At 41.0% G+C, this 13,222-nt stretch overlaps 1 protein-coding gene across 2 annotated transcripts in view; it reads right to left on the minus strand.

Annotated features, from left to right (window-relative positions):
• The window catches only part of LOC139335557 (metabotropic glutamate receptor 4-like), a 180,229-nt gene that overhangs the window by 20,350 nt on the left and 146,657 nt on the right, over nucleotides 1-13,222 (minus strand). For both annotated transcript variants that reach the window (XM_070969208.1, XM_070969207.1), the window contains one exon: nucleotides 107-307. In XM_070969208.1, the coding sequence (XP_070825309.1) occupies nucleotides 107-307 (201 nt within the window). The remainder of the gene's footprint in view (nucleotides 1-106; nucleotides 308-13,222) is intronic.

A 13,222-nucleotide genomic window follows, 5' to 3' on the forward strand; every position in this document is an offset into this window, starting at 1 on the left:
ACTTGGTGATTAAAGCATTTCCTTGAACGTGGTTGCTCTTGTTGTCTCTAAATGTCAATTAGAAAAGCAGTTGTGAGCCTAGCGAGGTGGATTTAGGAGTATGCACCTGTGAAGTTGACGTTGCGGATGTACTTGAGCAGCAGTGTGCCATTGATGGCGTCCATCTTGGAGCAGAGGCCGACTTTTCCGGGACACAGATCTTTGTGCATGTTGTGCAGAGCATGGGCCATGGCGTAGACTGCGTCAATCACGAACTGGACCTTCCCCTCTTGTTCGTAAGATGAATCTTTGCCGATCCGCTCGTGGTCTAAAGGAAAACATCAACGGAGCAAAAGTTACAACTCATGAGAGCGACTTGATGAATTCACCAACGCCACAAGAGGTGATCACTGATTTTAGGTAAAGTATATGTCACCATGCTGTGTTTTACTGCCTGAGTCACTGCAGTCATGGCAGGCAATCAAGAGTAAAATATTTGATATGAATGACATAATATTCAGAACAGAAAAGCTGCTCTACAATCAATCAAAATGGAAGAACTAAACAGTGATTGCTAGATGTGTAAAATCAAGCAAATGATAGCCTTTCAAGAGGCCTGATTACTCATTGTGAACCCATCTTTTTTTCACCATATTTAATTTATTTAGAGATTGGCGCTGAATTGTGCATGTTAACCACTAATTACATGCTATTTCTTGTAGACATCAATCACAGAATCTCCTCTCACAAAATCCAAAGTGGTCACATGTGCAGCCTTTCTCATTATGGTCTGTCCTTCAGTGATTAGTCACGCTCAAGATTATTCCACATTTGGCATTTGCCGTCATGTATCTTTATCTGCCTTTTTCAGCGCTGCTAACACCAGCACTGTTTGGCATCAGGCAGAGATCTTAAGATAATTAAAAATAGGTTATAAGCAAAGGTTCCTCAATACACGCGTGAATTGGAAATGTGCTTTGATAGGTAGGCAGCCTCGGAGCGCTCTCAAGCCTTATTTATATGATCTCTTAGTGTTTATCCCCACAAAGTCACGTGCCATTTCACATCCATTAATCAGGAGCACAGAGTGTGATAGAGTGGTGGAGGAGGAGTGGAAGACACTGCAAGACAGGCCTAATCATTCTTCAGTATTAATATAATTAGTTATGACAGGTGTATATTAATCAGAGCTGGGGTTGTTCTAACTTTGACAATGTGTTAACTGCCAAGTAAGGTTTCAGTTAGCAGCTGAATTCACTTAATGCTGTGCCAGATGAGCAGAAAGAGTGAGAGACGTTACTGCTTTCCGTTAAATACAACAACAGTGAAACAGGAAAAGCTTCAACCTTTAAAAGGAGCTGGAGCAGAAATATGCCCCTTTTGGACCTGAATGTTAGTCTGATGGCAGCTCAACATGTCGGACACTGAATCAGCACACTGGTCACTTTCACATTAAAGTCGCAACGGCAGTGTTGCTCGATCAGACCTGCCAAGCTTTCCGCATCACTTTCAATATTACACAAAATCTGAATTGGATGCTGTCAGATTAATGGAAAGGCTGCAGCTGCCAACGTGGCTTAAACATGCAGAGAGAGATGCTTATCTTCTGTCTTTTAAGATGACTGGAACAGATTTGTCTCAGCCATGATCTTCAGTGCACAAATAAGCTAATTTCTGTTTAATAAACCATGTGAAACATTGTGAGAGCCAGCGTTAAGCTGTCGAACAGATTCCTCTCTGGTCGGATCAGTAAAATGCTTTGGCCCCTCACAAAAGATAGAAAACCTTCAACAAACACAGCAATAATCTGCCCAGTACTCTGACCAGTGATATTTTCATTCCAGCTCCATGTATTAATAAATCAGTATCCAGCACTTTACACACAGCCTGAGAGCTAACTCAACATCCTGTCAGTCAACACTTGTGAGCCGTCAGAATGTGAAAAACAGGCAGCAGAATTCACTCTCTAACAACTTGGTAATGAAATGGATTCATTTTCATTATCATCATCAAAACATATCAGTGGATTCAGTGTGAGACGCAGGGGACGAGCGTCCCTCGCACTCACGACGACGGTCGTTAATCAAGGCTTGATCGAGAAAATCTGTTTTAAAATCCATCAGCGATGCGGCCTGTGAGAGAGCGGAAAACATCTTCTTCCATTGCTGTCGTGACATTTGTAACTCAGAGCTTTTCTCTCGCCTGCAACTGATGTCACATATTGTGCGAGCGTTGTGGCTCTCACTGTAAACGTGCTGTCGTGTCTGACTTTACATAAAAGGACACAATCACAAAAAGCCAGATCGATGAAGTCCATCTGTGTTACCTGCTCTATGTCTGAGATGTTTACCCACACCAGAGTCACTTTGTTATTTACATTTGAATGTGTTTTATACATTCACTGCACATTATGCTTGTTTAATCTTTATTTGTCTCTCTGTTAGCTTCTCTGAAGTACTCTCTAGTCCAGGGGTTCCCAAACTTTTCCATGCCAGGGCCCCCAAACAGCATTAGCTTCTGGCTGGGAACCCCCTTTGCAAACCCACTGACAATGCTACAAAATATGTAAAGAAAGATCAACTTTTAGAATGATTTTCTTACTTTTATTCACTATTCAATAATTATGACATTTGTTTATTTGTTTAGCGTAAGAATATTAACGAACACTGTATTATATTCCCACTGAATAATGAACTTTTCATCAAACCGTTGACAAGAACAGAACAAAAGAAAGCAACCTCTCTCAATTGTGTGTGTGTTCACTATGCAATAATTATTACATTTGTTTAGCATAAGAATATTATTAACTAACATGTTTTGCTTTTTTGCTTTTTTCCTTAACTTCCCTCCAATTTTCTGAGGCCCCCCTGGCGGCCCCCACTTTGAAAACCACTGCTCTAGTCTTCCTGGGGTCCACATGAAAACAAACAAGACAACAATTTAAAATCGCACAGCATCAATTAGACAAAGAAATGCAATACAAGCTCAATATAAAGAGCAGAAAATTAGCGTAATGACTCACACATGAAACAGTTAGTAGCAGTGACCTTTAATGAAAACAAAACCAAAACTGTCACAAACACACAGCACCAAAAAAAAAAAAAAAAAAAAAAGTTCCCAAACAGCCATATTTTGGAAAATAAAGTCCTCTGTACCCTCCGTGCAACCTGAAGTGCTCATGATTTAATTCTTCCAGCTCGAAATAACGCAATTGTGAGAGAATTAGCAGAACAGGAACGGGAGAAACGATCTCACACTTGAGTTGACAGATTTTGGTGCTGGTGCAGCTGCGACGAGGAGGGCTGAGCAGACACAGACGCTTTAACCTTCTTTTATTTACAGCCCCTTTGAACAGCACCTCTCCTTCATTCTAATGTGCTGCTTATTTCCCTCTTTCCCAATGCCTGCGAGTGGGTTACAACCTAGTTTCTCTCACTCTGAAATGAGTTGTCTGCGGTTTCATTTCCCTGAATGTGAACATCGTTTGAGAGACACTTAGCCATGTTTTAAAGGCATGTGAATTACAGAGCTTTGCAGACGAATCCCCCTTGGAAATTACTGTAGACATTTTGTACTCAGGAACAGGGAAGACAAGTGATCGCTGACGTTACAGACAACATTTGACACTTTTTTATTCTTTGTGACAATGTCCTAAGAGCTGCCTAAAGTCAAAGCCAAAGACTGACACCCTGTAATAGAGGTTCATTTGCATCAGCTCTGTAGATGGTCTGTCAGTCTGTTCCCTTGTGCTTTGAAGGTTGATGCTTTTTTAGAATAATGAAATGCCCTGATTTTGAACTCTGCCCAGCTTGAGGGAAAGGAAATGTTTGGAAATTGGGTAATTTTTTATTACAGCACCTCATTTCATCAGAGAATGACTTGACAGACTAAGAGTCTAAATAATAACTCAAGTCAATAACGCATGATGTGGAAAAAGTGACTTTAATCAATTTGGTGTGCTGATGGGTGAGCTCTGGTGAAAATTGTCCCCTCCGTGCTTTTGTAGGCTTTTCCCTAATTACTGATGACTTGTTATCACTCTGACATTTTGTAATAATTACACATAAATATATAATTTAAATGATCTGCTTACTGTCATCAAGGGGGCAATATTCGAGTTCTTTGCACCGTTGCTTTCAATTAGGCTTAACTTTCAGATTACTCAACAAACACTTGGCCTTTTCACTGTCTCATACACAAGTTTGTGTAGAGACAAGCACAAGATAATGTAAACAGTGCATCGTGATCAGATAAGAAAAAACCGACATGGAGCGGTTGATAAACTGGAATCATGTTTTGCACGCCTTGTAAGATGTCTGTAACAGCTGTTTCTTATCTCAGCAGAGACACTTCATTTTAACAAGTGCTAGCTTTAAACAGATGAATAGTTTTTGTTTGTCTTCTTGTTATCTATATGCTCCCCAAGTGTTTGCTCGCTCAGAAGAGGCAATTTACCATCAGTGACAAGGCTCTGAATGTTTAAGGAGCTTCAGTATAGCCAGTTATTCTATGTGTGCTACAGGCAAAATGAAGCGTGGATAGTCTGTCTCTTTCTGTGGCAGTCCTCTCTCACTTTGTCTTCCACTCTCTTTCTTTCTCTCTCCCTCTTATACATGACTGCTGAAGGCATTTGGCTCATTAATGGTAAGATGTGTCATTGTCAACTGCCGAAAAGGTCCTGTATGAAGTTTGCATGTTTAAGTTTCCGCTCATTGTCCAAAGACATACGGGTCAGGCAGGCCAATGGTTTCCGACCTTTTTGCCTTTTGACCTGTTAGAATGAAGCGACGTGTGCTCGTGACCCCCTCCTCATTGCTTGTGACCTTATGCGGTGTTGATTTTGAAGGATTCTTACGGGTGTGAACAGGCGACGGCGTCCAGTATGTCAAATACTTTTAATAATATCCTTTCGATCATTGTGTGACGCCTTGCGGTCGAGGCACGCCGCCCTCGTCGACCTGTGTGTGGTGTCTGCCTCGCTGAACTGCTGTAGCTTGCTGCCGTGTGGCGTCCACACAGTGTTGCTGCTGCAGCGCTGCACCGCCAGCTCCGTCTTTTCTACACTGAGTTTATAGCCATCAATAATTGAATGTTTTAATTCAGAAAGATGGCAGGCCAGAGGGATTTCAATTTGAAATGGATACAGGAAGTGTTTAGTTAAAAATGTTGAGTTTTCTTTTCATGCCTGTGATGTTTTCTATAGATACAGACATTGAAACTGTTGTGAAAGGTGTAATGCTGCTGGTATGATGTCAGTATGACCATCAGCAGATCATTTTCACTGTCTAGTTTTGCTGAGAAACTGCGTGCGTCATGTGGAAAAACTCGGCTACATTCCAACTCTGTCGATGAAGCGGTGCTCCAGCCTCACTGCTCATGCCGGCTGCGTGGCTGCTCTAACCTGCTAACACGGGTGCTGAAATGAGGCTCGGTACGGGAGGCGATATGGCGTCAGATTTCAGTTGGGGAGCCAGCGGCAACGTGCACTCCAAAATCCTGGGGGGCACAATTAGAGCGGGGGGCATGGGGTTCCTTTCCCAGAAAAGAAAATAATGACGCAGTTTTCTGCAATTTGACATACAGTGTATATATTCAAAGACTTTAGGAGGGATTATTTTAAACCTTGACTAAATCAGTTTTTGTAGCTCAGTAATCTCTCACTCTACATCAGGGTGAATCCTGATGTTGTTATTGAAATTGACACTTCACTCACTGCCACTTTAACTTCTACACTGCTGCCACTTTTCTTGAAAAAGAGCTAAATCTTGTCTGCTTCACTCAAACATTTAAGTGCCATAAATTCTCATAAAAGGACTTCATCCACAATGCAGATTAATTAAAAGAACACATATAATAAATAAATAAGCCAGCATGGAAAAGCTGTATGTGTACAGAATATTTCCATGAAGGAAAAATAGCCTGTCAGTAGAAATCTCACCTGAGATAAAATCTGCCTCTTGCACTGTCAACCTCCTGACTGAGGACATGGCTGGAGCTTTCCTGCAGATATCGAATTATCAGTGTTTTGCGAACTGCAACGTGTGATGGAGTTGGCAAAAATCAGCTCGCTGCCTTAAGAGTCACACACCTGTCCTGTGCCAGTATTAGATGCTAAGCTATCACAAGTCACAAGTAGCTATCGAGCCAGAAGGCTAAACAGCTGGATTGAGGGATGGCGAATAACTGTGGCTGGCACAGACCAACTCTCATGCAAAGCAAATTATGCCTGTGTGTCTCAAATGCAATTAAGTGCATTTTGTTTTTCACCTTTGAAAAAGGGATTGATGCTCTACTAACCAGCAACATACCGTTAAGCTGTAGCCTTCATCTCCACCAGCAGTGATGCGCAACACAGAAGCTCAATTCACTCAGCTAGACAGATATAAAACAGCATTATATTGATAATACTGTAGCATTTTGGGGTAACAACAAAGCAACACCTATATACAGGAACCTACATCCAGCGTAACAATATTATATTCAGAATTAAATACATATGTATGTTTTTTTCATTCATTCGATATGTATTTTTCAACTGATCTCTCAATTACAGAGAGTAGCCTTTCCATTCTGTGCGTCTCCTCTCCTCTGCAGCCTTGTGTCTTCCTTTATGAGCTAAAGAAGCTCATCCCCTCTCTCTCTTTTTCCTAAGAGGCTCTGGCTGGCTTTCTTCCCCCTCCTGGTCATCGACTGCTGTACTTGGCCCCGGTGTGTCCTCGGGGATGGAGGCAATTAGGACATTTTCTCCAGAAAACAAGAGAAAAGAGAAACACTCATCATGTTGACACAGATGCAAAGTTAGATTGGAGAAGGTGACAGATGGGAGCGACACAAAATCCGCCATAAATCATTTGCTTGGATTCCTTATTTTGAGTTACAAAAGGCAAAGAAGAAAGGTGACAGACACAGTTTGCTTCCCTGTGACAGCACAATAAAAAAACACACAAAATGTGTCTTATTATTACGGGCTTTGAATAGGATGAGGGCTGCTTTAACTTCAAAGTACAAGATGGTCAAATGAAGATTTCACAGATACACTGTTGTTGCCTTAACTCCAAGCCACACTGGCTGAATTCCTGGCCCTGGTGAGTCACTTCCTTTCCTCAATTTAACAGACCAAACAGTAAGTCATGCTCCTTGTGCCCTGAAACAAAGCACAATATCAGTGAGTTTTGCGTCACACCACTAAACAAAAGCAGCTTAAGAAGCGAAATAACATTCAGGTTGGCCGTGTAATCAGTCCCAACATTTGCACTGAACTGAGAGCGATATTCACTGTCTGACTGCCAGCAGGGGTCACAGCCAGTCGAAAACTGTTCACCTTGGTCCATTTATGAATGTAATATCTAATATTAGCATTCCCCACACTCTCTGTAATTTAGATGTCAACCTTTGAACCTCTTTTAAAAGTTAGAAGTTTTAAAATGAAAGCATTAAAGGCTTTCTTTCTGAGGCTGTAATGGTTTGGTCGGATGCTGTCAGCTGAACTGCGATAAGTGCAGCAGCTCCAAGTGGCTAGCTGAATAACAAGCTCAGTTAGCATCGCTAACGTAGCTTATCTGAATGAAAATATGAGGTTTTAAAGCCCCCTGCTTTTTTAACATTGCATTTTTAGCTATTCAAGTGAGTTGAGACCCAATACTCACCGCATGTACAGTACGTTTAGGGAGTTTTCTTTTTTTGGACGAATAATCCAAACATCACTGGCGTGCAGTGAATCTTTGGATAGGTTGGGCTGCAAGGGATCCAGTCATCAAATTCAGGAAATGAAGACCGCGTTGCTTGCCAGTGTTTGGAGCCTTTAAAATGGGTCAGCCTTGTCTCTCCACTGTGATGCATTCGTTCTTCAAACGCAGCCTTCAAAGGACGGTGCCCCTGAATGTGGACACAGCCGGAGCGTGCTGTGTGCGTGCAGGTGCAGAAGATACCCAGTTTCATCTTCTTTTGGAAGAAACCAATGCCATACTTAAAGGGGATGTGTGACTTTTTGAGCTATGATCTATGACATAATTAAAATACATTTGTGACCGTGAAACATCTGAGGAAAACTGAAGAAGAGGCAGACTGAAGATTGTAATTTCTTTGTTAAATTGATAAATGGGTGTTTTCCCAAAGCTTTATTTTTAATCACTCCAAACTTTTTCACAAGAATATCTGTTCTATCACCAATTACAGTAACTCAGAGGAGATGAGGGCTGCAGATTGTTTTGGTTTGACCTTCTGGAGGGGATCTGTTAAAGTAGATTAAATGAATCTGGTCAACTACACCCAATAATTTAGATTTTTTTAGCAATATCACAGGTGTCTGATTTGTTTGCGTTATCTGAGTAGAAACTGCAAACCTTTTTCATCTTGCTCTTACCGTGGATACATAAACCTTTACTAAAGTGGTGTCTGATGTTTGGTTTTATCCAGGGAAATTTAAGAAATACCAGAACATGTCCATGTTTAAACGTACTTTGACTTTTTTCCTCTCTAACATGGCATAACTGGCTGTTAGATGGAGAAGAAGGTGGATGTTAAGATGTGCAGCAGGAAGGTTAGTCAACAGTGCAAAACAGGCATTGATGTGAGTCCTTTTATCAGTTTTCATCAAGGCGAACCTTCAGATTCTGAAAGAGCACAATGATCCAGAAAGCTCCAGGTCACACTGTATGCTCTTGCTTGAAATATTCCTTTGAATTGAGGCAAATTGTTTCTTTTTTGCCTCCCTTTCACTGAAGGTAGAGGGGTGCAAAAATTTCATTTCATTACTTGAGCACACTGTGATTTCTTTCTTTGTGATGCTGAAAATTATAGGCTATGCGTCCAACTAATGTGCTCGATAGGGCATAGTTCATTTTGACATGGTCAATCGGGTAATGACACAGTTGACCCATGCATGATACTAAGTTCACCATTCACTGTATTCATAATATTTTTAGGTTTCTACATAGGCCTATAAATAAGTGCTTTTACAATTCTTCGCATTCTTAGTTGCTTTCTTCTAGACATCTGTGCATAGAGCTGAGATAATTAGTTGATTAATCGATTTTTTGATTGACAGAAAATGAATCACCATCTATTTTGATGAACCTGTTTTGTTTTGTTTTCTTCTCAAGAAAAACTGTCAAACACTTGACGCTTCCATCTTCCATCTCAAATGTTAGGATATGCTGCGTTTCAGAGGGAGAAACAATTTGAAGCCGTGTCCTGGGGCTCTGGGGAATTGCAATTGGCTTTTTCACTGTTTCCGTAGATCAAAGGGTTAAGGGGTCAGAGTGTTTCGGTTAGATTTAAAGTCACATCTATAAGCTCAGTTTTTTATTTTTGGTGTTCACTCACATTCTACCACAACAGTTGGTTATTGCTGCTTTCTCTTACTGAACTGTGATTATGCTGTTGTCAAAATGCATCTGAGAAGTCACAATAGTGTAGTATTGTCAGCCTGGTGATACTGTATCCAACTTTGGTCACATGTCTGTTGGCATGAAATTTTCTAAAATGAGAGTTACAATGATATCCTAATGCGGCCTTAGTGAGGGGTTTGATAAATGTTGGTTGACAGCATTTACAAACCCCTTTCCATTTTCTTATTCTGGTGAAGAAGATTTGGCATCATCACCCAAAGGACAAAAATAGGCCGCAGTGCCTGTCATCATAGCTTCCAAAGACACGGCTGGCCAGATGGAATGAACTCATTGTTGCAGCTGCAAGCTATGGCTTTAACCGCCTTTACACAAAAATTAATTACAGGAAACGTCTAGGTAAGAAATTGAAGATAACAAATGGTTTCCTCATTGCGATGACGCACAGTAATTATCTTAACCCACTGCAGGTCAGTCATAATGTCTCTGCAGTGAAGAAAACACCCCTTTGCTGCTGTCTGTCTTATCTTTTGAAAACACTTGCACTGCATCTCCTGAGAATCAAATAGGTGTTGAACATTGCTTAGTTGCATGTGGCTTCATTGATGTTTTCAACGAGCGGCGGACATCAGACTATTGAGCAGTGCATGTGCTTGTGCCTGGTAGCCTTGATGACTCATGTCTGCAGGGACGCAAAGCAGCAGAGTGACTCAAACCAGCGTGCCTCATTCAAACTCTGAACCTCAATGTGTGCTTAAAGTACGTCAACAAGACGCACCGCACCTGCAGAGGCTGTCATCTTTGCCAAGAAAAGTTTAATTATAGGGAGTGCTGCATGAAATGGTTCGACTGTTGGCAAATTGCTCTACTCTGTTTTATACCTTCTGATATGTTTCATATTCTTGGGTGCAAAAATTGGAGTGATGCTTTTGTTCAAATTAGCTACAGACCAGTAAAGCACTGAACACTGTGCTGTCATGCTTTCATGCTGTGGTGTTCTCACCAAGGCACATTTGAGGACTGGAGTTTGTAATTATGATTGATGTGCCAGTCCTGCTCATTACTGACCAACTGTGATGAGAAAGGAGAATCTCAGGCCGTGATACTGTGCACCGTCTTTCTATTATTACCAGGTTGTCTCTCTTCTCACATGTTCTGTCAGCCACTTCTTTCACTCTGCTCTGCGAAACAGGATCATGTTTTATGGTTCAGTAGCGTGAAATAGAGTGATGTACAGCCAATGCAGATCAAATGGAAAACTTGAGAATTATTGAATTCTAGGCAGCGAGGTAAACCTCTGTATTTCCCATGAACCCCACATGCGTAATTAGCGCCTCTTATCGGGAGTTTCTGGGCTTATGCTTATTCCACTGCAGAGCCCATGTTCTTTTTATGATATGGATAGAAAGGTCTGAAAAGAACAGAGGGCCAACTGGTTGTGCACTTTATATGCATGATTTTACAGTTTTGAAATGTAAATAAAAAGACTTAATTCATATGCTGAGAATTTCATGTTCACATTTGTACATATGGATTTTTTAAATATATCCTTTTCTTATTAGAGAAATACAGTCAAGCAGGGGAGCATAAAGGAATTCAGTTTGCTTAACCCCTCCCTCTAAACAGCTATTGTCCAATCACAGCTCAGAGACCAGGCAGGCTTGTCGAGTATGATTTATTGCAGCCCTGTTGTACTGGACTGCATTAGTTGTCGCTTGGTGTACCTAATAAACTGGCAACCAGGTATATTTTAACACATATGCGGAGAATTAAAGTAGGCAGCCTCTGGCTTGTTTAGGTACTCTTGAAAGTATTTTGGGGACACTCTGGGATCAGCCGCACCAAGCAGTCAGATGACCTGTGGGTTGAGGATGGCGATGTAGATGTGAAGCAACAAAGCAAATCTCGGCCTCTGGGCCAGGAGATACAGGAACAGTGAGAAAAAGAGCTCTGATAGGCTGTGAATTATACATCTGCACTCTGTGTTGTTTTCCTTGCTGTCTGAGTGAGACACACTTTAATGTCTCAGTCCTGGAAAATGACCTGTTACTACCCTGTCGTTATGGTACATAACTCAGTTGCCACTGACTTGTATTGTGAGATTAAAAGCTTTGATATCAAACAAATAGAATAATTACATGCCCATCTAATCATGTTAGTACTTTAAGAATATCATTTGCAGTCCCTGATGGTTGATTACAGTCTTCCACAGATTTTTCATAGAGGAATTTGCTCTTTCCAGCTGCTTAGTGTGTTATTAAAGCACTAAGGAAAAAGCAGTTGACTGTTGACACTGACTACATTGACATGCAAAGAATATTCCAGTCTGAAAAGACAATATTCCTTCTCAGCTGTTTACATGACTAATCAAAAAGAATATTCCACTAATATTCCCATTTCTATGCAGCTCTACATACTTCAAATAACCAACACAGCTCCCTCTTATATTTGTTCAGCCACCGTCTGGAGATGGTTGCTGGTGCAATATTTGTGCATATCAAAAACCTGTTCACATCCAAGTGTTTCATAATGTATAAAAGTCAGTGTGTTTCTCCTTCTGACCAGAAATTTGGCTTTTCTGCCCCAGCCTGGCAAACTTTTGTCTAGTTGGTTTGCACAGAGCTGACCACAAACAGGGAAGAGGCAGTTTATTGCCATCTGTGGTTAAAAAAAAACAAAAAAACAAAAAACCCAGTTGACGTGCATATTCATGCACTCTAGACATGTTCAAAGGATGCTCCTAAAACCTGAACAATATTGGCATTTCCTACGTCTTAATCAGGAAGTTAAACAGGCCTAGGAATATGCTGTTTACATAACTTGAATAGAACAGTAGTGCAAACTTTGCGTGCATGTGAATGTAGTCACTGTGTCGGCTGTTATGCATGGTCATCACAACGTATGACTAACGAGCAGCAGTGACCAAAAGTGGGGACAGGAAATGATTGTGCTTTCGATGATTGTGCCTCTTGCCTGTAAAAATTTACTGTGCCCCAGAGGCTACTCGGAGGAAGCAAAGGGCCTGCAGCAATTTAGCTGAAGAGCAGCCAGCGTGACAACTGATAAATACAGAAATCATTTAAGATGGCGTGTGCTCCTGAAACCTGTACTGTAAGTGTTGATTGTTTGAAGCCTCCCTGTCTCTTTTGCCATGGGACACGCTGTTGTTAAGGAAGGTGCAAATGAAGTCTCTCCTTGTTTAGCTTTCCCTGTTCATCTGTGGTACCAACGTAGTATGCCTGCTGTGGTACAGTATTTAGTGGCATTTTGTGGTTGCACTGTCCAATATCAACTGGATTAGAAAGCCAATCAAATTTTTCTATCTTCTAACGAGCAAAACAACACCTATGGAACATGATTTTCACCCAAATCCTCATCTGAAAGTGCACAGAACTCAATAATAGCATGGATGACGGTATTAGATAGCAAGACAGTTGAAGTATTTATTTTCAAATCATCAGATTTGTAGGTTTTGAAGTTGCTTCTGAAGATATATTTTTGCCTTATTCAATTAAGATAAGTGTTTTGTTCACCTACCAACCTGGACAGCAGAGTGTGTGTTCGTTCAAGGCTTTTCATTCAGCACTCTCAATGGTCCTCTGATTGAATTGAGGCAGCTTCAGTGTGTATAGATATGGCAGATGGCCTAGCTTTATATTTCCCATATAGCTGTTGAAGGTCAAACGTATGAATCATTATTAATAAATATTTTTCAACATGAAATTTCTACCTCTCTTGGAGAGAAGTACAAGAATAGACTGCTTCTCCAGTGTAGTCTTTGTGTTGTATGATGTATGAGGACTCTGGTGCTGGGAAACACTGCTGGTGCCAGCTTTAAATCAGTCAGTCTGAACTACTTGAGATGCAATGTTTTCTGCACATTGGGATGGGAGACG

This window comes from Chaetodon trifascialis, chromosome 8 (assembly GCF_039877785.1).
Source record: "Chaetodon trifascialis isolate fChaTrf1 chromosome 8, fChaTrf1.hap1, whole genome shotgun sequence".
NCBI lineage: Eukaryota > Metazoa > Chordata > Actinopteri > Chaetodontiformes > Chaetodontidae > Chaetodon > Chaetodon trifascialis.